The sequence below is a fragment of the Lepisma saccharinum genome, chromosome 14 (assembly GCF_977018435.1).
Source record: "Lepisma saccharinum chromosome 14, izLepSacc3.1, whole genome shotgun sequence".
Lineage (NCBI taxonomy): Eukaryota > Metazoa > Arthropoda > Insecta > Zygentoma > Lepismatidae > Lepisma > Lepisma saccharinum.
Window position 1 is genome coordinate 33450912 of NC_139242.1, and position 27736 is coordinate 33478647.

General features: G+C 37.2%; 2 protein-coding genes across 2 annotated transcripts in view; one reads left to right on the forward strand and one right to left on the reverse strand.

Moving 5' to 3' along the window:
• Positions 1-1855: 1855 nt before the first annotated feature.
• On the forward strand, positions 1856-10578 carry LOC145998469 (uncharacterized). Its single transcript, XM_083134880.1, has 3 exons — positions 1856-2029; positions 8012-8197; positions 9932-10578. The coding sequence occupies exons 1-3, from the start codon at positions 1919-1921 to the stop codon at positions 10103-10105; spliced, it is 471 nt and encodes a 156-aa protein (XP_082991006.1). The 5' UTR covers positions 1856-1918; the 3' UTR covers positions 10106-10578.
• A 986-nt stretch (positions 10579-11564) lies between these two features.
• The window catches only part of PIP4K (phosphatidylinositol 5-phosphate 4-kinase), a 119379-nt gene continuing 103207 nt past the window's right edge, over positions 11565-27736 (reverse strand). The window contains exons 5-8 of the mRNA XM_083135362.1: positions 27039-27169; positions 23847-24015; positions 22318-22588; positions 11565-16121 (exon numbers count right to left, since the gene is read on the reverse strand). Coding sequence (XP_082991488.1) covers positions 15934-16121; positions 22318-22588; positions 23847-24015; positions 27039-27169 — 759 coding nt within the window. The 3' untranslated portion in view covers positions 11565-15933. The remainder of the gene's footprint in view (positions 16122-22317; positions 22589-23846; positions 24016-27038; positions 27170-27736) is intronic.

Genomic DNA, 27736 nt, shown 5'->3' on the forward strand with positions numbered 1-27736 from the left:
TCGAGGTGACAATGATAGTGGCCTAATAAGGGAGATTTTAAACCGTGTTGCCTGAGGATTTCACAAGTCGAAATTAGGTTTGTGCGGCCTTTTGTGTCGCTACGATGTGAAACGTTGCTGTTGATTGGCCCATTCCAATCGACATGTATCGCGTGTCCTTCGGTCTGAAACCTTCCTAAGTCTTGAAAATCCAAGTCACAAGGATGGAAAATTAGGGTCTTGTTAAGGTTAGGTGTGAAGGCAGGCAGACGACAGCACCCTAAAGGATCATATCCAAACCTGCAGGAAGAACGCATCTTAATTTAATCTCCAATACGGAATGATAAAAACTTCTGGTGAGTCGATTTTAAAAAAAATGTGTCCGAGATAAAGAGTGGCGTTCCCAAGATTTTCGGAAGGGAGAGGGGTTACGCATACCTACTATTTTTGGTGGTCAGTCCTGATTTTGTCAATTTTTCCTGTCTTTGACGTTCTTCTTTTATGTTTTTTTTTTTAAAAAAAAGGAATACTGGGTCAAATGGGGTTATGACCTCACCAACCCTCCCTTGGGCACGTCACTGGAGATAAATGAGTAAGCATTTGATCATACTGGGAGACGAAATATTAGATGTGTTGGGAACGGAAGGGTTTTCACTGTGCATTAATTGTTTCGTGATCCAGTCGTATTCGAGAAGATTGCCTTTGTTTCGTGCCGATATATGACAAGACAGCGGAAGCTGTGACAGGCATTTTTGAACACTTGTGAGTGCTAAGGCCTGAATATGAACAATTTGGTGGGTTTCGACTTTTATAAGAGCTGCAAACATGGGAGGACAAGACACGTTAATGGTGTTCAGGCTCGAGCCAGAGAGAAATATTCGAGAACTGTCTGCGCCCAGTTCGCAGCCCACAATTTGAATCTCGCGTTGTCGAGTGGATTGTCCATCCCGTGCATGTGTAACAGCTTTGTAAAAACACGCAAAGACACCATAGATGTTTCTATGCCTGATGAGAAGAAATGAACAAACACACATACTGAGATGGTTCCGGCACACAATGTTAATGCATGGAAACAGAGGAGTCGAGTGGTAAAAAAATTTCCGATTTCACGTTCTGATTAAAATGGCAGCCTTACAGTGGCGACGATTTAAGGGATAGTTGCTCTCCATTTTTTTGCCTCAACATTATGGCCTCTTAAGGCTCGGCTGGACCTTTGGCATGTAAATGGGCGATTTTTTTCAAATTTTCCTCTCCATTCGAAAAACTTCTTGGATATTTCAAAATATGAAACATTACATCAGCTTAGAATTCCTTCTAGAGCATTGACGTGAAATTTCGTGTAGTTTTCTTTCACTGTTGTCTAGATATTATTAATAGTTTTGTGATTACATAAGTCTATTAAACTATTGATAATATCTAGACAACAGTGAAAGAAAACTACACGAAATTTCACGTCAATGCTCTAGAAAGAATTCTAAGCTGATGTAATGTTTCATATTTTGAAATATCCAAGAAGTTTTTCGAATGGAGAGGAAAATTTGAAACAATTCGCCTATTTGCATGCCAAAGGTCCAGCCGAGCCTTAAGCCTTGTCTACCAAGAAAAAGTAAACTTTCCTTGAACCGCCCTCCGCCACCCCCCCCCCCCCTCCGTTTTGGAACCCAATTGCCACCACTGGTCTAAAATATACAATTGTGAGGTTCTTACTATACCCCTTAAAAACTGGTGTTGAGCCCCCCCCGAAAGGAATTCCTGGATACGTGCCTGGACACTACCATATATTTTGCAAAAAACTCAGAAAGCTGACTAAAATCGAATAACAGTTGATAGAGTCAGAAAAAGAAGATGAAGAAGTCCCAAGCAAACAACTGAACATCAAGAGCCGTAATTGTAGTATTTATATGTGCTCCTGGCCTAGGTGAAATTCTGGAATTTTATCATGAATACAGACGTATTGCTTTTACCACGTCTAACTTATCGGTTAGTAGTTAGATCTATACAGATACCAAGGATTGCCAAAAATGATTTGAAGCCCAACAGTTTCTATGCAGTAAGTATAATTATTCTTAAACTCATGTTCATGTTGTGTCTCGGTACGCTTATTTTATTTTAGTGGCCGTTGACCCACTGTACTCCCTCGAGAATTACGTCGATTTTTTTTTAATCGACAGATTTCAATGTTTTACCTAATATAAACGTGGTTCCAGAGTTAGGAAAAAGAACGGAGATATTTGATCCCAAAGTATGGCCCACGTAAGTTAAAACTTACGATTTCGGAGTGCTTTCGCCGCTTTTTGTTAGTAAAAACTACGTATGCACACTAAAATAGCGAAAGAACACGTCGAAAATAACTATCAGTACCAAACCTAGCAATCATAACCTAACCACGAAAAATTATAGCTGCTGTTGTGGAAAGTCGTTTTGGTTGCTATATTCACTTGCGCGAAGCGTTTGGGCTGTTCGTACTTCACAATAACACATTTCCGCCAGCTAAAATCAACTGAAAACGATCATAAACAACATAATCTTCATAACCATGCAAAATATTTCACTCTCCAGGGAGTACAGAGGATCAAGGGTATCTTATTTTATTCGTGGTACAGTTTTCGGTAACACTTCCGTATAGTGGAAACGGATTTCTTCATTTTTACAGAAGAAACTACTTGCGGAAATCACTTTCTGTATCATCGTTGAAGTTCCACAATGTGTTTTCTTTTGCCGTGTAATATTTTTTAGCATGAAATCTTTTTTTTTTCTATAAAAATTTCGGTAAATGTCTGTTATATGGGAGACACATTTCTAATGCATATTTTCAGTTTCAAATGGTTCGTAGTTACCAATTGTGTATTGCGGAACCTATTTCAAGGTGCCATTATGCTTTTTACACGAAAATAACTTCGATTTTTCACATTACGAGTAATTCTTTTGCGTCCTTTCTTCCGTTGCGGAACATAGAATATTTCGCGCACAGCTGTGGATCATCATGCGTCGTGCTTGTGTTTTGTCGATTTGGAGTGGGCATGCAGTGTTGCAATCTTCTTAACTGAAAAATACCTACTTTCGCGTTCATTATGTCATCACAAACCATTGACGGATAGCTCCAAAAACCATTCCCGATAGCCCCAAAAACCATTCACGATAAAATCATTGACGGATAGTCCCAAAAACCATTCACGTTACCCCCAAAAACCATTTCTGGCAAGGTTAGGTTGGGTTAGGTAAGCATACTTACAGAAATAAAAATAAAAAAATTCTGGTAAAAAAACACTTCTTCCTCTTGCGAGACCACGTGACTTTCGACACTTGCGCCATCTGCAGGTTCATAATGGAAACAACAGCATAATGTTGTCGCTTCGCACAAAAGGCTACTTTATTACATCAAGAGTGCTTATTTTCTGTTGTGCAGCATTCCATAGTGACAAAATATCTCCACGAAGTTTGATAAATGCTACAGAAACTCATTTCCGTAAGTAGTTTCTCCTGTAAATTTGAAGAAAAGTGTCTCCGATATAACTGACATTTACCAAAATATCTTACTGACACCCAAACACGGCTTTTTGTTGCGAGATTTTTTATTTTTCAAAAATTCAAATTATGCTTGCCTAACCGAACCGAACCTAACCTTACCGGAAATGGTTTGTGGGGCTAAGGCCAATGGTTTGTTGGGCTAATGTCAATGGTTTGTGGGGCTAATGTAAATGGTTTGTGGGGCTAACACCAATGGTTTGTGAGACTAACGAGGTATTAGCATAGGTAGTGTCTGCTGCCACGTTCTTTTTCTGCTAGAACCTCAAGAGAGATGCACGTGGCAGCAAACTCGGTCTTTGTTTTATCGTGATTTCATCATGCTATGTATGCAATTACGTCTGTAACACATACACTGTGAAGTGTTAGCGATTACTTTCACATAAATGTTTTAAGATTAGGTCCCTTAGCATTCTTCTAATAATAAACCTAAATGCTCTTGTAGTTAGGTTAGGTTCCGTTAGCATGAAAAGGTAACAGTTTCATACATCGGAGTCAGATTTCTTCATTTTTACAGAAGAAACTTCTTACGGAAATGAGTTTCTCTAAGGTTTCCAACGTTAGTCAAGGTATTTTCTTTCATCGTGGTATCTATTTGACCGGGAAATCATGTCTGTGTTTCCAACCCCTTTTTTTTAAACTATGCTTGGCTAACCAAACCTAACCGAACCTTATTGGAATGGTTTGTGGGGCTATCCGTCAGCTACCCGTGCATAATGTGCATGTGACAAACACGATAGTAGGTATTTTTCAGTGAGGAAGGTTGGAAACACTGATATTCGAAAACAAAAGAAGCTATATCATTCGCAAACTAAGCAATATCGCACTGTTACGTTCATTCTGTAGCACTTAGAAAAATGCGTTGTTTTAGTAGGAAAAGTGTTTGTTTTTGTGTAAAAAGCATAATGGCACCTTGAACTATGTTCCGCAATACACAATTGGTAAGTACGAACCATGCAAAAGACAAAATATCCGATTTTAAGTGTCTCCGATCTATGAAACTGGTACCCATTAAAATAATATCGCTAAATGCTTTCTAAAGAAAAAGGTTCTGAATTACCTGTACATTCATTCCCACTAATTATAAACTTGTATTTTTCTCGTCTTCATCTGTTCTTAAGATTTGTAACATCCTTTTAACAGATGAATTACGTGGCAGGAGCAAATTTGACGCTTATTCTTACTGCTGACACGTGCGTGGCAGTAGACTCAGCCATTAGCATAATTTCAAATCCAGCCACAAAATTAGGTATTTTTCGGTGTAGAAGGTTGGAAACACTGCATACACACTCCAAATCGACAAAACACTGCCACAATGTGCAATGAACCAATACGCTATCGCCACATTGTGTGTTACAGAACCGGAAAAAGGAAGAACAGTGAGTACTCGTAAATTTAAAAAATATACATTATTTTCGTTATAAATTCATTATTACACCTAAAGAAATGTTCTGCAATGTAGAATTGTACATTAGCAATGTAAAAAAGTGCGAAAGAAATGATTTCTAGGTGTTTCCACTATACAGAAGTAGTACCCTCTACAACAAAAAGTGGGCAACATAATACTTATGTCAGCCAAGATTTAGATTGTTTAATTCTGAACTAATAATGATATGCATTTTTTTTTTTTTTTACATGTTTCGATTTATATTTGTGCCTGTGGTAGTGGTTATTTACTGTGTGTTTTAGGAGAATTATTTTTTTCCCTTCGGTGTACTCCTATGTGCGTATTTCATTCCAGCAGCCATTTCACGTTCGCGAAATGCTTTTGTTGTTAGGTTAGGTGGGTCAGGTTTAGGGCTCTTAGCATTAAATTAATTCCAATAAATGATTCCAACACTATATCATGTAATATCTGATCCATTCGAGCCTTACATGCAAATCGATCAGAGCTGTATCCCTCGAGAATTATGTCAATTTTTTCTTAATTGATGTGTGTGTTACATAGTATAAAAGTGGTTCCAGCATTAGGAAAACACAAAAACAACGCAGATATTTGATCCCAAAGTATCGCCCACGTAAGGAAAACAAACTCCTATTCCGGGCTACTTTCACTCCTTTTCCCCGTAAAATTTCCCAAACAGCAGGAAGAGAAACACTCCTAATCTAACAGTCAATTTCAATATGAACAAGAAAATATAATTTTTCACAGTAGGCTACTACCAAAACAACATCAAATTACTATCGCCACCAAACCTAACCCTCCTAACCTAATAGCTATTTCCAACATGAACATAAATATATAATTTTTCATAGTACTAACCTTGAAAAAATGCACTTTGTGCTATGTGGTTGCATGGGTGAAATGTGCCACATGTCAGACAAATCACATCCTACAAACACTAACCTGCACAGGGTATCTTTCAGCCTAAAGACACTTGCCCATCTTCCAAACAAATACCAAGTACCATGTGACATGAACCGAAACATCATCTGCAGTAAATCTCGTGCTCCCTGACGAAACACTAGGATTGCCAACCTTCAATGTCCGATATTTCCAATACGGCTCCAAGTTACAAAATACAAAGTAATGCCTCCCCGATGGTGCAATGGTATTGTCGTCACCTTGCAATCAAGGGGTCCCAGGTTCAATACCGGGTGGAGGCACATAGTGGTTCGGATCCCACTTTAAACTATAGATCCAGTCCCAATTAGCCTTGATGTACATAAAGTGGACTTAAAATACCAAATCAACCAACCAACAAACAAAGTAACAACATGTCAAATTCTGTTCACTTCCATTTCCCATTCTTCCGTCAAGCCATAACTTTCAAAACCAATATCTTTCTGTACAAACACTACAAAAGGAATGCCACAGACTTAGTTCATACCACAGGGAGATGGCAACAATGAAAATGACATCATAAATTGTACCATGAAAAAACTCTCATTACTCCACTATAATACATTACCGTAATCTAGAAACAACAGAAATCCTTTGTATGGAACATAATCTTTATAGATGACACAAAAATTGTCACCTTCTCACTGCGTGTCTGAGACTACTGTAAACTAGGATTGTCTGCTCTCTTTAATGCGCGGGTGCTTATGAAAGCTACTTTTCAAATAAAAATTTGAATATTGCTTAGTGAAGGTGTGTAATTAGTTTCTCCAAGCTTTGAACTGCCTGTATTCCAAAGCAGTTCCTAATGTAATATTTTCAAAAAAATCGTTAAGAGTTTAGAGTATCATAACAGTTTTACAAAAGGATGGGAAGTTTTGAAAAAGGCTTCACTGGCATTGAGTAAAGGTCCATCCAAGCCATACTAAAATGTTCCTAAATGTTTTCGTTATTAAGCTAAGTGGGTCAGGTGTGGAGTTCATAGCATTAAAGCAATATCACTAATGCTTTCAAGCACAAAAATCCCTTCAACCCACATTAAAATCCACCAGTAGTCCGTGTGTGAGATGAATGTAAATCAAGAACGGCTGTTTTCTGGGAAGCACAGAAGCCCACTTTTCAAATCATAATTTCTCTGGTAAATAATACTTGGTGAAGCTTTGCTTTTAACTCTCCTAATTAGTTTCTCCAAACTTCAAGCTTACCTCCACACTTGTTTCCAGTATTCTCAAACACTTACTAATACTCTTGTTTGTGAAAATCATGAAACATTCGGAACCATGACCTATCTGTTCACTTGATTTACTCGCATTTTTGCACATTTTTATGTTAAAAATGTAATTCCAAAAGGACATTGCAGAAAATTTTGGGGCCATTAACCCACTATACTCCCTCGAGAATTGAACACCTTTTCCGGAAAGCATGTGGGTGGGGCCAGACTAGGTGGGGAAGGGTGCAGGATGAAAGCAACGAAGTGTTACACGGTATAACGACCAAAAATGATTCGAGTCGCCCCCTCCCGCACATTCATTGGACGAGGTGCACACCTGCAATGTGCTCCCAGGACTCGTTCGTGTTCTCTTACTCCAGACATTCCTGAAAAGGAGTATGTTGATTTTTTTATTAATCTACAGATTATGATGTTTTACGTAATATAAAATTGGTTCCAATGCACGGAAAACACAAATAACTGAGATATTTGGTCCAAAAGTATGGCCCGTGTAAGTGAAAGTAGTTAGCTGCTTTTTATTAGTAAAAACAGTTTGTATGCACACTCAAATAGCAAAAGAATGTCAAAAGTCCCTATCCTAACCTAGTGACATAAAATTATAGCTGGTGTTGTGGAATGTCATGTTGGGTGCTATATTCACTTGCGTGAAGCCTTCGGACTGTTCTCCTTCACAGTAAGGTAACACGCTAAGAAAACAAACGTACTTTATTTCACAATAATACATCTGCAGGATCTAAAAAAACTTGAAAACATTCATAAACAACATAATCTTCATTAGCCATGCAAAGTATTTCATTTTCTCGATGGGGTACAGAGGGTCAGGGTACCTACTTAATTTAGTGGTAGAAATGCTTCCCCCAGAATACATAATCTTATTTACTCATTCAGTACTTTTGTTGATGTTGTACTTAATACACTATGCCTATACTTTCCAGGTTAGATGCTATGCGAAAAGGACTGGTATTGACCCAGAATCTCTTCCTAGAAATCCACTTAAGGAAGTGAATAGTGCTACATTTCAAGCAGATATCGGGAAGATATATGACAAGAAACCATTCAAATATCAATGTAAGAAAGATAAAACATATAATTGGTGTTCTTGTGGCCAAAGTCATACACAGGTAATCATTTCAGTCACTTTCATGCTTCATATAATTGTAGATGGATGTTAGGGTTACAGTAGACCAAACAGCCTCTTACATTTTACATGCTAATTCATATTTCAGGGGTGGAAAATGATCAGTAAAAGTCAGTATTTTTAGTTTTCATGACTGCAATTTGATTTTTTTCTTTTTTGGTACTGCATTGTGGAAAATACAATATGACTTCTCTGTGAACATAAGAGACTGCTGAGGAAAATGTCATTATTTTGTTTGAAAAAAAATACACAATGCAAACAGCATGATAAGAAGTCATCAAAATTGGTTCCAAGCTTTTGACTTGTTTCTGCAGTCAGTCTTTATGACTGCAGATAATAGCATACAGTGGCAGCGATGGGGGGGGGGGGGGGGGGGGGCGATTGCCCCCACACTATGCTAAACCTTATTTATGAGGAAAATAAAACTGTCCCCCCCTCCAGTTTTGGAACCCAATCGCTGCCACATTGAGTTGTCATGACAATGAGGAGTGTAGAAAGGAAGAAGAGAAAAATACATGCTGATGCAGTGCACCAAACTAACAAGAAATGTATGAAACTTTTTTTTTCTTTTTACAAAAATGTAAACTCCTTGCATTGTTCTCATAATTATTGTTTGAAAAGGGAATATTTTTTACCATAACATTTTGTACAATAATTGAAACGGATTTTTATCTTAATAAAAACATTTGTTTTGTGTTCAATTTAGAGACCAGCTAATATACAGGGTGATCCATTTGGGTATGGATAAAATAAAACATTAATAGAAACGTAAATGTGATAGTAGGAAAATTTTCGTGCGTGAAGCATGGGAGTTTTGCTGTAGTGTGTTGGCAACAATGAAGTTTGAACTGATTCCGCCTAACAATAAAAGAGAATTCAATGTGCACTGAGCCAATATGTTGAGTTGTGTTTCAATTAGATGGTGCACTCCCTCGCTGGACACACATGGTTCATGATTTTTCTTGACCAACATTTCAATCGTCCTTGGTTTGGTCGTGGCGGACCAATTGCTTGGCCTCCCAACTCCTCAGATTTAACCTCTCTCACCCAGAGATGTTAAACCAGACGTGGAATGAATTGAATCACCGCAATGGAGGCCATGTAGAAAACTGAAAACTGTTAGTAGTGTATAAAAATAAAAACTCCCACCTTTCAGTCTTTTGAATACAATATTTCAGGTAATTATATTTGACAAAAAAATGTTGCATCCATTTTATTTTATCCATACCCAAACGGATCACCTGGTATTTCTTAATGACACCACAGTGTTTCTTTAAAAAGGATAATGTATCGTTAGGTTGTAATTAAATTGTTCAGTGATTAGTCAGTTTTTCTCATTTTGATCAGTTAAGTAATCTCTTTGACTTTATATATTCCCTTGTAGCCATTGTCTTCTCGTGCTGATGATTCCGAGAGATTTCACAAATCGTCCTGGGGTTAGGAAATACTGTCATGGTGTTTTTCTTTTTAAAGCATATTTTGTGTTGTTAGGTTGAGATCTGCTCTACTTTTCAGTGCTTGGAATGTATATGAAAACCAATATGAAACTTCTTTGCATGTGCTTCCTTCTCTGAATTGTGTATTTTCATAATAGGCATCATGTATGTTACATGAACGTAATTTCAAGTAAACTAAATTAACCTTTTTTTCTTCTTCTGTTTCTTGCATTCACATCCAGTAATTTTTTGAAAATTATGGAATGATGTTTCTCTTGCAGCCTTTTTGTGATGGAACCCATACACGCCGTGAGCTGAAAATTAAGTTAAGACCAGTGAAATTTTTGGCCACAGAGAACAAAGAATATTGGTTTTGCAATTGCAAACAGACTAGCAATCGCCCTTTTTGTGATGGTACTCATAAGCGGGAGGATATTCAGAATGCAGTAAAATAATGACAAGTGTTTTGTAAAATAGTGTTAACCAGTTGCATTAATTAGTGTCTACAGTCAAAATAAATATTCACCACACAACGTGGCCAATGTGATTACGAGTGTGCTGAACTCTAGAGGAATAATGAAATTTTAATTTCTGCTTGTAAATTGTTACATAAATATATTTATAAATTTTGTATCGTTTTCATTCCATTTTTTCTGATATTTTTTAAACAGAAATTGGTGCCTAAAAAGTTTTATATTTTTGCATATTCCACAATAATGTAAACCTAACTCTTGCAAGCTTTTTTTTATACTCTCTTCTGCTTTTTAGTACACTTTTCAATTTAATGATTTGATTACCATGTTTTCCTTGTTTAACAATAAAGATGATATACTTAGAAAATACTAATGATGGTATAAAAAGATGGAAGTTTTGTTTGTACTTTCTTCCTTCTGCCCTACCAAAAAAATAATGCTTTGCCCCTTGCTGTATACCCTGGACATTATTAAAATGTATTTTTAAAATATAAAATTGCTATTTATTTACGAATGTTGGTCTACACACCATGAGTTTTTTTCATTTAATTGTACCATTATTGAATTAAAGGATACAAATCACAGTTGATATAAAGTATTTGTAACTTTACTAAGGATATTTTTTTTTTATTTTGCTCGTATGCAAAAGTATGCTATACCTGCAGATTTTTCATGCGAATACTTTCTGCACTAAGAAATATAGGTAAATATACATATGATCATGTATGAATATACTGCAGTGTTTCCAGCAGCTCCTATGATTATGACTGAGTAACTTTGACTCTGTATTGACTGCCACTACAAAAATTACTTTCGGAGTGTACTAGGACTTTCCTTTATTTATTTATTTATATATTATTATTAAAAAAAATGGTCATGTTGTATCTGTGAGAAGTACAGTTTTACTAACATATTCATGATTACTTGTCCTGCACTGTGCCATGTGGTCTAAGCTGCAGAGTATGGGACACATGCAGGTTCGAGTCTCCTGGGGGAAGCATAACTTTTTCTGAGATTTCGGCCTGTGTACGGGACTGGTGGCCATCCACCATCATGAGGAAATTGAGGAGCTACGAATGAGTAGCATAACCCAGTCATAGAAAACCTACCATAAACCCCATAACTGGGGGTTTGTCGTGCTGACCACGCATTATATGCCATAACTGATTGGATGATCTCCCATCTCTGGTGGAGTGAGGTCGGTAGATAGGCTGTTGCACCATGGGTTATTATTCATGATTACACATTTTAACCTGATGGTGAAAATTTTCGTCAGCATTCGCTTCCCCATGGCCTCTTTACCAAGTTGCACCGCAATCCGATGCTTCAAACAGGCTCCAGATGGCTCTGTATAGGGCAACTTTAATTGTGGCCATCCGGTATCTCGGAGATACAGTGCAACCGATGGAGGGTTAACAAAATGTAGACATAGAGAGAAGTGTTGACTTTAAAATGAGATTTTATAGGACAGAAATGATGCTCTGTATTGTACACATGGAAATAACATTTTGACACATAAATGATGGAACATAAAAGCCACTTAACACTGGCTGTACAGTATATACAAAAAAATGACATTATGATGGATACACTTGCAATGCTTGAAAGATGGATGCAGAATTAACATACAAAACATGAACAGATATTTTTTTTTCTGCCACAATAATTCATTTTACACACATTTTTAACATGAAATGTAGTGAAATTCACTACATATGAAGCTCTTATGACTACTTAGTGCACTTTTATATACAATTTATATATATATTTATGTAACATAGTGTCTGTAAAACTGTGTCCACATGTTATTGCTATATTTATTCACAAGTGCTTCTGGGAAATGAAAAACTATACATTTTCTGCAACAGTGCTACAACTCAGTTAAAAAAATAAATATAAACAAATAGATATAACTCTTATTTTATAAATCAGCACCAGATGAAAAGTCTATACATACAAATAAATACATTGGTTCTACACAACGAAACAAACTGCTTCGTTTCTGCATAAAACTGAAATAATGTTCCATATTTACAACATGCACAAACATTTTGCACCTGTAGTCAACACTGTCAAACATATTCTCTATTGCTCTGTGGAACTACACATGTGCTTTTCTTATATTTTTTTAGAAAATAAAACACAGTTGTATTAATAATGTTTCGCAAAAGTCATTGTTTGGAGGAAGGTTTACACAGTAGTGAACACTCCATACACTCAGTACTACATGCTATTCTTGTCTAGAGGGTAGGTGGTCAGTTGTCAGTGTGAAAAATGAAACAAAGTTTCATGCATATATGTGCACATACACACATATATACTTGAAATATGAAGGGTATTTTGTAGCTGCCACTACCACTGTTTGAAGGAAGTGTTCAACACCTGCCAAGCAACCAAACTTACCCATAAGAAACATGATGCAAGATGACAACCCCATATGATCTGTTCAATGTACCCTGCTGGAATGCAATTTGCATTACCTCCACTGGCAAATGTCGTTTTCACAAATATATTCATCTGGCAACGTAAAGGATAAAGTCTATGAAATACTGGAAAGCATTTTCAAAAGGACTCTCAGAGTCTTGTTGCAAACTTCAAGCAGAAAAAAAATCCTCATATACTTTTCATACGTGAAACAAAATAGCAATATGTTGTTACATAAACATTGTGTGGGATAAATTTACTACAAATGTGTATCTACAAAAATTATACAACCAACACGTAAATATCTTGAACTTTCTGTTACTTGAATGCCATGATTTTATCATCACTGAAGAACACACCACACAAATTCATACTCTTTGTCAACTCATTTAATTTTTTGTACGGTTAAAGTTATTTTTTACGCACTCTACTTTTTCTCGCAGCTGTTGCATGAGAATGGGCAGCTAAATGAGTACAAGCCAAACAACAAATAACAGATTTAAAGGTCTACAATCGGTTTCATAAATATTCTACCTTATCCTAATTACATTAACACTTTCACTGCTGAATATATGTTCCTGTGACAAGATGCAGTGTGCTGAATGATTTTTGCAATTATTAACTGAATTTAATATAATTTTTACTTTAGACTGTGTGAAGATCAAACGACACATCACATGAGTTTGTTTTATACTTTTAAGGGGTGTCCACTAAAGATCCACCAACAACTAAATCTTCACTGTCGAAACTAAATAATTCATCAAAATAAGAATGCTCATCACCCAATTCATCTATAGGCAGTAATTCTTATTTCTTACACCTCTGCAGATAACATCAACATGAGAATGCTCATCACCCGATTCATCTATAGGCAGTAATTCTTATTTCTTACACCTCTGCAGATAACATCAAAATCAGAATGCTCATCACCCGATTCATCTATAGGCAGTAATTCTTATTTTTTACACCTGCAGATAACAAAACTTATTCGTAGATACCATTTTAGACATCTCTTGGGATTACTGTAGTTGTATGGTTAGCAGGGTGCAATAACAGTGAGCATCACTTCAGATATTTTTTTTTCTCTAGGTGCCACTGAAGGGTAGGAACCAGTGTAAAATTAATTCCATTCAGTTCCTAAGAGATGGCTCTACATAACCACAAAGTTTGAATATTTAAGTTAATAATTTCCACAAGAAAAAAATCGATTGATATACATTATGGTTTCAGCAGTTAATATCAGAATTAAGCATAAATTATGAAAATGCAAGGGAAAAAAAAGTTTTCCGACCTGAAAATTCTCACAGTGTAAGTACTGATAAAATATCTCACTCATCCTATTAACAGACAATAATGTATATCTTTCTCATCACATGTTATATTGTATTGTTTCTAAAGTTCATTTCTGATAAAATGATATGAGAGAAGCAATGTTTATATAGTTCTGAATCTAGTGTAGAAAAGGATTCAAACCCAGTTACAAAACATATCAATCAATTTTACTGCAACTTTTCTTTTCACTAGTCACAATTTAATGAACCAATATGGCAACTTTTGACTGATTATTGGTTACTTCGTACTCATTGCTGAAAAAATCATAACATTAAAAATTTGTGGTGCATACCATTGCATGAAATTGTATATTATGTCCCAGGAAGAGTTTTACTATCACATTTGTATGTTTAATTCAGAGTCTATCTTGCACTTAATAAAAATTGTACAAGTAATTTCCACTCAACACGAAAACATTAAAGTAGCACAAAAATTTTTAAAAGACACAAAGTTCAAAATATCAGTAGTAACATTTATATGGTGTGCGCATGGATTAGATCATGAATGCAATGGTACATTGTCAATCATTCTGAAGAAAATCAGATTGTCAACATGCAATTCCGTACAATATTTACAGGCTCTTGACGGGTCCTACACGAATACAGAATCTACATATGAAGCTAATGCCCTATCATGATAGATTAATTCATTCTATTTGCAGTAACATTCTTCAATATTTTTGAAGTTGAAACTTGACAGTTTTATGTCCAAGACGTAAATTGTGCGTCACATGACAGGATATAGCAATAACAGCTGAACACAGTTTTACATTTTTTTATATATATTTATAAATTTTAATTGATGCATCTTTTATTGTTTCTTTGACAGAAAAGAAACTCAGCAGTTTTTTTTAAAGAATATACTAGTGTAACAGCAGTAATGAAAACTAAGTGCGTAAATATCAAAGGCAATACACAACTGCTGTAGAAAAGATATTGTCACAAAGTTGGGTATTATCACAATTTCCAAGTACAACTTGTTAATAGGTTAAGCTCAAGCAAACTATCCATTCAGTCTCTCCAGAGCAGTGGCAACAGTTTATTTCTTTTTATTTCCACTTGCACTGCAACCACATTGAAAAAAAATTACAAGTCCTTAAGTTTCCATTTCATGGCAAACTTATCTTTCACGCTTACAGCACACTGAAAAATGACATGAGTATTACAGCAATCAATGGATAAGTAAACCTATAATAATATATGCACTTTTATCTACACAGGGTACATGAAAGCAAAAAGATTGCTTTTGTGAAAAAATGAGCAATATCTTACACAATATGAAAAAAAAAAAATAGACTAGATGCAATTATTCTATTACCTATCAGGAAGCTTATGTGACTAACCTTTATGCAAATGCATGCTCAATAGTTCCCCAATTGTTTCTAGCATCTGTATCGAATGATGCTTTAATGTAAGAAAAACCGCATTGCAATTTCTACTTGAACTATATTACTAAAAATGTTCTGAGTATAGATTTGATCCTTGTAAAGTCAAACATTAAATTTATGAGTTTCAATTGGTATGCTCACAAGATTGGCAACTTGAGATTTTTCTTTCAATACTTTCTTCTACGCGATACAAAAATAACAATACATGCAATGTGCTACACCGTTTTCTTCCAATTGGCTTGTTCCAATCCCCAATAGCACTACATCACCGTAAGCGGCTGTTACATATTTTGCAAAGATGGCAGCCATGTTTCAAAGTGAAATTAAGCCAATTAATTATGGGAGTGGGGGTAGGGGGATGAACTTACACAATGGAATGTTTATGATACATTACCATACAGGCTTCTTTTGTTCTTTTTCCAGTTGCAGTGTTAAGAAACAACCGATTCAATTTCCATGATACATGGAAGGTAAAAAAAAGGGGGGTTACAGGATTCAAGATTTCTATTTCTAGAGAGCAAGAAGTCTTTGTAACACACAAACTAAAAACCAAGGAACAATTTGCATGGTCTAAGGCAGATAGCAAGCTCCGACACTTGATCTGCTAATTTGTGACTCGAGGTCTCATCCTCCAGTTAATTGAGATCACAGATGAGGCAGTTTTGTCTTATTCTATAGCTTTGCTCATGAAGTCTATAAACCGTTTTGCGTACTGCTCCGGGTCACAGGTTGATATTCCATCCACATTTGCTCCGTATTTGACAGTTTTGGCTGCTTTGGCAGCTTGCTTCTTCACACCGTAGTGAGTTAGAACATCGATCACAGCAAGGAAATAGATCTCTTTTCTCTGCGCACCTGGAAAAGAACAAAAACGATAAGTTGAGTTATGAAAAATGAATAACATTATGATTTTTTATTAATTATATAAATTTGCAATGTGATGTAGTTTTGACCTACCTGCCCGTTGGCTTCATCACCTTAATACTAAAATTACTTTACAGCTGAAATCACATGAGAAAGAAAAAAATGCAGAGGTAAAGAATGTTTGCTGAATTATGTCTTGCCAGAAATGACATTGGAGGCGTCCTGAACATAGTTGTTAATCAGTGTTGCAAACTCTTGGAAAAGTTCATGGTGGTTGCGGTAAACGTGGTTTAAAATTACTTACGTGAAATTTAAAAGATTTCGTAATTCCGCGTTGCACAATTTAATGGTTCAATCCTATTAATTAATCCACACCCAACTTGGCACCCTGTCCTCAGAAAGATCCCCGACCTGAAAAAGAAAAGATGCTATGCACATACTCGACCCCCCTCCAGCCACGCGGGGAACAGGAACGGCACATTACCGAGCAACACGGCCCAGCCCCCCAACCCCCAACTGACAACGCCACCGGACAACAGGAAGCAGACGACACAAACCAAGATGCGCGCGCCAGTGCTGCCGAATGGGAAAAATCGCAACCACCGCCGCCCGGGAACAAACAATGTACTGACGCGGTACCATCTCCGCTTCAAACGCCGTACCCTTTTGTGAATGAAGACAGTGGATCTTCGAAATTAATAGGATTGAACCATTAAATTGTGCAACGCGGAATTACGAAATCTTTTAAATTTCACGTAAGTAATCTTGGAAAAGTATTTCACTACTCATAATATTATTTATTACATCTAACCTGCCAGCCAGTATGGTAGGTCATACCAGCACCTTTTTATAGGTGAGAATAAAACTAACATCATTTTATTTGCTGCACTTATGAAGATACCACAGTATTTTGAGTAGAACTTATGACGAACATAATAACAATAACAAACCAACTTGAAGAGTAACGGAAACTTTCTTCCAAGAAAAAGCACTGCATTTGACTACACTACATGTTACCTTTGGTTTGATCTGATTTTGTTTCTGTCATTTAGCATTACTTTTCTGCCACTTGTGACTAATTGCGACAATAAGGATGAGTGATGATATGATGAAATTAATAAAAGGACACTAAAAAAGAGCACCAATGCCCTAGCTGGGATTCAAACCTGAGACCCAACCACCTTGTTTTGTTGGTGCTCATGGAATGAAGTATTTATACCTTTTAACCTATTTTAAGTAATTTTTAACCATGCTTCACCTTTTTTACCATATCTTAACAACACACAATCTGAAATTTTGCCTTCTTTTATCTACTAATCCAATATCTATAAAGCCCCAATCCCACCACTCACTGACATAAATGTTCTCCATCAAGGAAGTCCCGAAGGAAGAAAATGCCCAATTACGACCCCCATGAAATCATCCCAAAAGGCTAGCTTAATTAGCCCTTTTCTAAGGGTGAAAATGCCCTTTTTCATTTCATTAGCAATCTGTTTCAACAGGCAATTTTTTTGCACACATGGTTTGATTCATGTCTTCATTGTCTAGTTACATTATATTTCTCACAGTACACTAACACACAGATTAATGAACTCCTGGTTTTGAAAAGGTGCCTCAAAGAAGAAAGACATCTATCTACATAAGGAGATTCAGTCCAGATACAATTACGTATATATTGGTAAACTCAATGCGAAAATATTTACATCGTGGTTGTTTTAATTAAATGTTTAGAGGTATAATAACAAACACTTATTTAGAGAGTTTGCCATGCTTGTTGTTCACCATGGAAACGGACGTTGCTAGGGAGCTTAAAGAAAGTGAATTATGGTAGACGTTTCGAATTTCAAAATATGAGCGTCAGAATATATTACAGAGGAGAGGTAGGAATTTGAGGGGAATGACGGAAAACAATTATTTTTCAATTACGTTTACAAATGTGAAAATGCCAAAAGACGTAAAATATTGCTTCACCAATGTAGTGTCGCTATTGAATTTGTTTATATACCACGTCGGCGAGCATACGAGACGTGGCCTCGAAAGTGCGCGAGTATGTTATTAATATTCTTGCTGTGACTATATACCACGTGAGGCACCTAAAAGTACCACCTGAAATAGCGAAGAAACCAGAAACAGTAGCGATGTGAGGTTTGCGGAAAACAATAATATCAAATGGGGCTCGTAAATCGGAGGTATGGGGTGGGTCGAAAAATATCGACAAATGGGGCATCTGGAGCAAAGTCATATTTTTTTTAAATGGAACGATATACAATAACATGCATAATATAAAAGAACACATGCAGAGAAACACAATGCCGTTGGTCTCATGCATCTACTGCACATAGGAACGAAGATATGGCCATGTGAAAATATGTAAACAAAGTAACAAGTGGCCCACTTGACCGCCAGTACCACGGCATGTACAAGTATGAGATGTCGGAAGCCATTGGACAAGATGAAGACAGAACGTGTTAAAGGAAGAAAAAATACAGTAGACATCGTCAGCACCATGTATTTGACAGTGTTACAGCATAATGAAAATGACAGTGTTACAGCATAATGAAAATGACCATGACAGTATGTCGAAGAACCACTGCGTAAGAAGCGAAAACCTGTCAAAGTGTGTGTTCAAAGTGGTGGCCGTCAGCTGCGATACAGGCAACGAGGCGCCCACGCAAAGATCGTTGCACAGAATGTAGCATCTCGTAGGGAATGTCCCTACAGGCCTGCAGTAATGCAGTGTTGCATATCCTCTGGAGTTGTTGGCACATCCCGGTAGACAATGTCCTTCAGCTTTCCCCACAGGAAAAAGTCTAACGGTGTCAAATCTGGGGAACGAACCGGCCATTTGACAGGCCCTCCACGTCCAATCCAACGATTTGAAAATGTATTTTCCACACATGCTGTAGCGCGTCTTGCACTGTGAGCTGGGCACCCGTCATGTTGGTACCACATTTCCCTCCTTGTCTGAAGTGGTATGTCCTCCAATAGTGCAGGCAGTTCATGTAAAAACTGTATGTATCGGTCAGCATTCAGTGTCCTTGTATAAAAAAAGGGCCAATGAGATGTTCACCCACTATACCACACCACACGTTCACACTCCATGGGCGCTGGCGTTCCACTTGGCGAAGCCAATGTGGATTTGTCACTGACCAATAGTGCATGTTCCTTAGGTTGACATTTCCATGATTGGTAAACGTTGCCTCGTCAGTGAAGAGGATACGTGACAAATCGGGTGTGTCGTGTCGTAACATCCATGTGCAAAACCGAACACGGTCCACAAAATCATTCCCGTGAAGTTCCTGATGGAGGGAGATATGATATGGGTGAAACTTGTGTGTGTGCGTGCAGAATGCGCAATACACTTCGCTGACTCATTACAGCATCCCTGGCAATTTCACGGGAGCTAACGTGCGGATTCACAGCAACAGCGGCGAGAACATTTGTTGCACCTGCCTCACCTGTAGTTGGCTTGTTCCCCACACGTGCTCGTGGTGTTACACTTCCGGTGTCTCTTAATTTAATAAATAACTTACCAAACAGACGTCGAGATGGCTGTCCTCTGTCCGGATATCTCTCTGCGTACACACGGTAGGCTTCTGAGGCATTCTTTCGGCATTCCCCATAAATCAGGATCATGTCCGCTTTTTCTATGTTTGTGAACACCATAATCTTCGCTCTTACCACTACGACTGCTTGCTATGGACTAACACGATCTCGTGGACCTGCTATCAAAACTTGCTCTGCGTAAAGGCAGTTCTGTCAGGCACCTGAGAAGTCTTACATGCCGTGGTACTGACGGTCAAGTGGGCCACTTGTTAGTTTGTTTACATATTTTCACATGGCCATATCTTCGTTCCTATGTGCAGTAGATGCATGAGACCAACGGCGTTGTGTTTCTCTGCGTGTGCTCTTTTATATTATGCATGTTATTGTATATCGTTCCATTTAAAAAAATATGACTTTGCTCCAGATGCCCCATTTGTCGATATTTTTCGACCCACCCCATACCTCCGATTTACGAGCCCCATTTGATATTATTGTTTCCCGCAAACCTCACATCGCTACTGTTTCTGGTTTCTTCACTATTTCAGGTAGTACTTTTAGGTGCCTCACGCGGTATATATATATATATATATTAGTTATGTGGATTTTTTTCTAATGAATTTGATATCTCCTAGGTAATGTCGACTGACTAGCCATTTCCTACTTTCAGCAGACAATCTAAATGCTATAGTGAAACCACAAACAAAAAAGCCTGGGGAGACCCTCGACTCTTATGCACCATACTCCCCTGTGGAGGAAGGGGGGAGAGTGAAGCATGCTTCCTTATGGCCTTAGTTGAACGGAAGAAGGGGGAAGGTGCATGGAGACTTTTCGCCGAAGGTTCTTGTGTTTGTGGTCGCTCTATATTATTCAATACAATGATGCAATCTTGGATCTACAAGGGTCGTTCAAGGTTGACCGGGACTTTTATTTCTGCAGAGGAAATAGTTAGCACAAGAAACACCAAACTATGTCAGTTTTTCAAAGTATTCTCCGTGCGCGCCGAGGCACCGTTGCCATCGTTCTGGCAGCTCCCGAATTCCTTTGGCGTAGAAAGAACTTGGCTGTTGTCGTAGCCACTGGAGGACATCGCTCCGCAGTGCTTCGTCTGTCATGAATTTCTTCCCTCCCAGATGGTCTTTAAGGGGTGCAAACAAATGATAATCACTGGGGGCTAAATCCGGACTGTAGGGGGGATGGGGCAGAACTTTCCAGTGCATGTCGGCCAGAGTTGTTGTCACATTGGCCATGTGAGGGCGGGCATTGTCATGGAGAAGAATGACATTTCCAGACAACATCCCAGGTCTTTTCTTGCGAATGGACTTTCGTACAGCACCACTCAACAATGTGGAGTAATACTGGGCATTAATCGTGCTCCCTTTGTCCAGAAAATCCACATGGATAACGCCCTTCATGTCCCAGAAGACACTTGCCATGATCTTTCCAGCGGACGGCTGCGTTTTGCTTTTCTTGGGGGCGGGGAACCTTTATGCTGTCACTCCATGCTGCGTCTTTTGGTCTCTGGGGTTGAATTGTGCAACCATGTTTCATCACACGTGATGATGGATTGCAACAATTCATCACCTTCTGCTCGAAACCGATTCAGAAGCTGTTCACAGACCATCCTGCGTGTCCACTTCTGATCGAATGTCAGCTGGCGGGGAACCCACCTTGCACAGATTTTGGGGAAGCGTAAGTGGTCATGAATGATTGTCTCAACACTCCCGACACTGATATTCACCTCGGCAGCAATATCCCGCACTGTTACTCGCCGGTTCTCAAGAATCATTTGCTCAACACGTGCGATATTCACTGGTGTGACTGCAGTCGGGTGAATGTGTCCATGCGCTTCATTTGTCACCAGCTCCCGTCCTTCGCGAAACTGCTCACACCATTCGTACACTCTTGTCCGCGACATCGTTTGTTCACCATACTGTGCTTGCAATCGTCTGAAAATCTCAGCTGGTTTCACTTTATCCTTCACGAGAAATTTGATTACACACCGCTGCTCCACAGCCACAGACATACTGCTTGCCGCCATGTTCGCTGCAACTGCTGTGCAAGCGCGAAATACGTCATGCCGGGTGATAGTTACTCGCGAAGGAATACATTACGTCACCCACACGTTTCATCATGATCCGGCTATTCATCGATTTTTTACGTACGAAAATCCCGGTCAACCTTGAACGACCCTTGTAGTTTCCTTACATTACCATGATTTTACCTGCAACAATATCTCGAAACCTCTTTCAACTGAATTTGAGGACATTCATAGATTAGACTTAAAACTGAATGTACATGTTGTGACTGAAGTTTAAGTTAAGTGTTTAAGGTTATGCTGACAAAATTGTTTGTTTGAGTTTGTTTTTAGGTCCACTTCATGCACAGAAAGGCTAATCGGGAATGGACCTACAGTTTAAAGTGGGATCCAAACCACTATGTGCCTCCACTGGGCATCAAACCTGGGCCTCCTTGATTACAAGGTGACGACATTACCACTATGCCAACATAAAGGCACTTGTCAACATTGTGGCATGAAATATTAACTTTTAGAAAAATTAAAATACTGTTTCCTTCATTTCTGATAATTATTCAACTGCACAAGTATGTATTTCATATGAGGAGCACGAACTCTATGTCTTACCTTCAGAGCTAGGAATAGCGTAAATGTCCAATTCTGGTATTATGCACCCATCATGCACACTTGACTGTCTGGCAAGTGTGAGAGGTGAGTCGGGAGGCGTCGTCATCCCAGATGGCCATCCACCTCCAACCCCAGATCCACTGGAGTCATCCTCCTCTTCAATGCCGTTCTCCTCCTCTTGGTCTGCTTGCTCCCTTTCCTGCTCTGCCCTTTCACAATCATGGACCCCAAGCAGCAAGGAATAGTCCATCAGATGGAGTTTCGTTAAGAACTGAAAGAAATCAGAAGATCTTAAAACACTATGCTCTAATCAAGGTGTCCATACAAGCAGATAAAAATACATAATTAATTGTTGATTTGGTTTATTTTACTTTGCTTCTGCCACTTTTGGCTATCGTGAAAATGAAGATGTTACAATGAAATTGATGAATGGACAGTCACAAAGAACATCCATGGGATTCAAACCTAGAACCCCTGGCATCACACACAGGCTAACCACAGAGGCTGATAAAACATAATTACATCATTTCTTTTCTTTCTTTCTTTTTTTTTTTTTTTTTTTTGAATTTCTTGAAGATAATTCTTGAAATCATCAATATGGGACTAATTAATTGCTGTAGCCTTGTAAAGATGAAACCAATTTGATAGCTAGTGTGCATGCACACTATCCACTGCTTTGAATACCAGTTAAACTTAAACACAAGTCCATTTCCTGTGGCAGTTGGTTTGATCATTTTTTTAAATGTAATTACACAAACCAAGTGGATAAAATTTAAACACTGTGTTGAAATTAAACATAACAAGACAATGGACATGCAATATTAATTGGACAATGTACTGTCTAGTGCTTTTAACTATACTTATCCTTATACTACGTTTCGAGAGAACACCTCTTCTCTAGACTTCAGGTGAACAAATTACTTTTTGCCGGTGGTGGGGATTGAACCTACAAACATCATGAATATACGTTCCAACCACACATTTACAAATCAAGGCATGGTTTGTAGAAAAGTACTAGTTTGAGAAGTAGGTTTTAGATCAAAGCAAAATCAATAAGAAATTAATTGAAATCATATATACATTTTATTGGAACCATATCAGCACTTCCTTTGCTTCTGAGTATATGTAATTATTAGGGATAGCCACAAAATCTATCTGGATAACAGATATCCAGATTTCAAATTATCCAATATCCATTTTGGATGCAACGGATAATTTGGATATCCAGATAGTACAGATTTGATGAAGGATTTGTAAAAAATCTGGACAGTGTAATACGAACATGACAAATAGAAGAATATGTGGATAACCTGTAAATTGGATAAACGATAAAACTGTCTGGATAATCCGAATATCCAATATCCGCATATAGCCATCCCTAGTATTTACATTATCATCATTTTTTTTTTTTGAACATTTGGAATGTGCTATTTGGTGCACACTAGTATAATGATTACATATGACAATTTGTTGATCCTATGTATGTTAAAAACAACTAACTTCCAATGGTCTGCAGAAGCAAAACTTACCTCAACATCAGCAGTCAATGTCTCTAACAATTTCTCTTTGGCATCATCTCCAATGTATATTTTCATTCCTTCCTTCACAAAATCGTTATCTTTGAGAGTGGGCAAGTCTTTCTCTTTCTCTTTATCTGAAGCTTCGCGGTCTACTGTTGAGCCTTTTAAGTCAAATTTCCTACAGTATACAATATAGTATATTAAAAGGTTACAAGGTTCAAATTAAAATTCAACATAAACTATGCAGTTACTGCGATATAAAGTCCTTTCTGTTGTATACCTGTTCTATGTTTGGGGCATTCCAGTGTTGTGTGTGCGAGATTTCACACATACAATGATTTCATGGAATCATGAAGTACTTTGTGGTGTCTGCTAACAAATGACAAAAAAAAACTTCAGTATGACGACATAGTCTGAATGCATGAAAAGCATTTAAAAAATGTGTTACGTTTGATTTGATTTGGATCATGTGTCTGCCACTTTTGGCTAACCGTGAAGATGAGAATGAGAGATGATATGATGAAATTGATGAAGGGACACACACAAATAACACCCACGCCCAGGCTGAGATTCGAACCCAGTGTGATGCATTAAAAATTGTAGCAAATTTTGACTTCAATTGTCTGTGAAGCATATAGGCTACAGATGGGAAAATATGCATTCACAAACATATAAACCTTAATGCAATTAAAAAACAATATTAATTTTCATATTAATTCATTTTATTTAAATGAAGTACGACCAAATTTTTGTGGAAAGTCCCATTTGTGTTATTTAGCATATCTTTTTCTGCCAGTTTTGGCTAAATTGATATGATGAGTGATGAGCAGGTGAAATTGATGACAGGACTCTCACAAACACCCCAGGCTGGTATTCAAACCTGGGAAACTTCATTAGCAAGATTAAAATCGACCACTGGCATGTTGTGCAAGTGTGTCAATCGTAAGGTGGACACAGCACAATTCACACGGGTAAAAATTTAACCCTAGAGCATCCAAGTCAGTCTAAGAGAGGCTCGCTAAAAACTATTACACCATACTAATACAAAACACAATGTTTAGAAATAAACTTTATGATGACAATTTGTTATGTGGTGTAACTTCAAGCACACTGGAAAAATTTTCTACTGCTCTGTACTCGACAACATAATTAAAAAAGATTCAATACTAGCCTATATCTACATAGGTCAAACTGTGTCACCCACCTGGACAATACTTTGAAGGGAACTAAAATATTTAGTAAGTGTAAAGTTTAATACAAGACTGAAAAATTCTGTGTATTTTTGGGTACCATTTGTGTCTGTCTATATATATGGCCTTAACTGAAACAAAATAATGTAGAAGTGCATAAAAATTTGTTAAACGTATCGTTAAATATCACTATCTCAGTTGTGGAAGAAGTTTCAACTTTTTGATTCTTCTTGTAAAAGCTCACTTCTGCAAATTTAAATACATAATTCCAATTGTACAATCTCACTACTAACATTTACTATACATTCTGACATTCAGAAATCAGATGGTATAGTATGGCAATCATGCAATTAAAAATTACTGCGTCCATTATAATTATTTTTAAGTTGTGTCTCCCATTCCTTCAAGTGTATAATTTTAAATTTCCACCACCATTCATACACATTAAAATCCAACACATACATATAATTTCCAGAGCAATATATTTCACATTGTGCACCAATATTTACAAAGCGAAACCTACATAATGATAAAATTGATGTACAGTCACGGACACTTCTGGGCTGTAATGATCACACTGACTCTCAATGGAATCATTACAACCTAGAAGTGTCCGTGACTGTACATTTTATACTACATGGGAAGAAATTGCATACTGTCAATCTTTGATTTACAAAGAATTGTTCTGGTCAGGAATTAGGAGTGGGTCAAGAACTGAGAACATGCAACACTATAATTGCTCTGTATGTATTCTCTGAACTAGAAATGCATTATTTGCTGCTGGTTGCTGACTGGTAGACCTATGAGTGTCCGGTTGGGCAGAGTGCTCATGTGTAAGTGTCCCTTCATCAATTGTATCTAATCATGACCTATGATGATTATTAAGTCTTGGGAGTAGAAAAGTGACATAACTACTAAAAATTAAAATATTTTTGCCTTGCAAATATTGTTATCATGGTGTTCTATTCTCAAAAGGTTATCAGGTTCAAGTTATGAAAAAACAAAACTTTTATTAAAAATGCTTGTCATTAAATATTAATAGAATTACATTATATTTGGTACTTGATCAGTATATGCCAATATAGAGGTATTGGTAAATTTGACAATTATTTTATCAATATATTTATATAAATAGCCTTGAACGTAAAGTAACATTCTGCCATTTTTGTTATTATTATTATGAATATAATGGTGTAATCTACAAACATTGATTTGGTAAGACAAATGTTAAAACAGGGAATTTGTTTTCTAAGTTCCAATCCATTAAGATCGGCTAGTTAGGTACATTAATTGAGCAGGTGAATAAACCTTTCGCGGAATTCATGCTTTATCAGTATGCAAAATTTTCATTCAGTCCATTCTAATATCTAGCTTCAGTCTTCATTCATGAAGCAATTTAAGAAATGTTTTGAACTTGTATTCTTGTTACTTAACTTTGTCTTCTGCCAGTTTTGACTAATTGAGACAATGAAGAGAAGATGAACGATGAATACATGAAATTGACAAAAGGAACACTCACAGGGAAAGAGCCATGTCCAGACCTGGACTGGACAATGTGAATTGATCACTCAACATGCTTGACCACCAGGGTGACTAAAAATGCTTTGAGGAAACAACTTTTTTTTCAGGCCCTCACCCTTAAAGTATTATTTTGTCTGTACAGAGTGAAAAAACGGAGTTTATTTATTATGCAAAACACAGATAAACCAAGTATGGATGCTTATATCTCAACATAAGATAAATGGTGCTTGTGAATTTTCAGATTTTAATTCTTTGTTACCTTTTGTCCATTAAAAGTTGTGGAATCGAACACATTTCCGCCAAAATTAAAAGAGGAATTAAGAGCTCAAAAAAATATTTAATTTAATACAAATTCATGGGTGTGCATAAAAATTATAAATAGAAAGGATATTAAATCAAAGACTGACCATGTGTTTACTTTCAATCCAGTGACACAACCAAGCTATCACACCTACACCAACCACATATTACCATAAATGACATTACTAACCTGTGTGTTTGTAAGTGATTGCTGAAAACATTACGCATTGCTACCATATAGTGCTCAACACCATCTACAGTCAGTCTATACATGCCCAGATACTGGGGTAGTAAAGTTTTGCCATGCCTCTCTACTATGTACTGTAAATAAAGACAACAGAGAACAAGGTACTTTACTTGTGTTCCTGAACTATTCTTATTGTGCAGCAACAAATACATCTGAAACATAATCTACAGCAGCTTTCCTCTAGTTCCCACCATTAATCCATTTGCTTATGTAGTAAGCAGGCAACCGGATTTATATGTAGTAAAAATGTGCTAAATATGTAAGTACATATTTAGTTATTTTCACAAAAATATGGAGTTAAATATGGATTTAAAATTGTAAAAATTTATCATTTCAATAATATAAAACACTACACGAGCAACATAAAATACAGTCTCGGCATTGTAACTATTCCCGCAACTAACTTGAAGTTGTTGACAAAAATTGTAAATCAACTGAAATTTCAAGTGTTTTACAATAGCAAATGCAAACAGTTGGGAGGTGTAAAATTGAAAATACAGAGGCTGATACGCTTCCATATAGACGAGATTGCAAGGGCACGGTACGAAGCAGGCACAGCGCAGACACGTGAAAGTTTCACCACTGAGGCAGTAGTATGTGTTGTGTCGGTTAGCAAAGTAGTCGTGTTGGTCAAAGTGTAA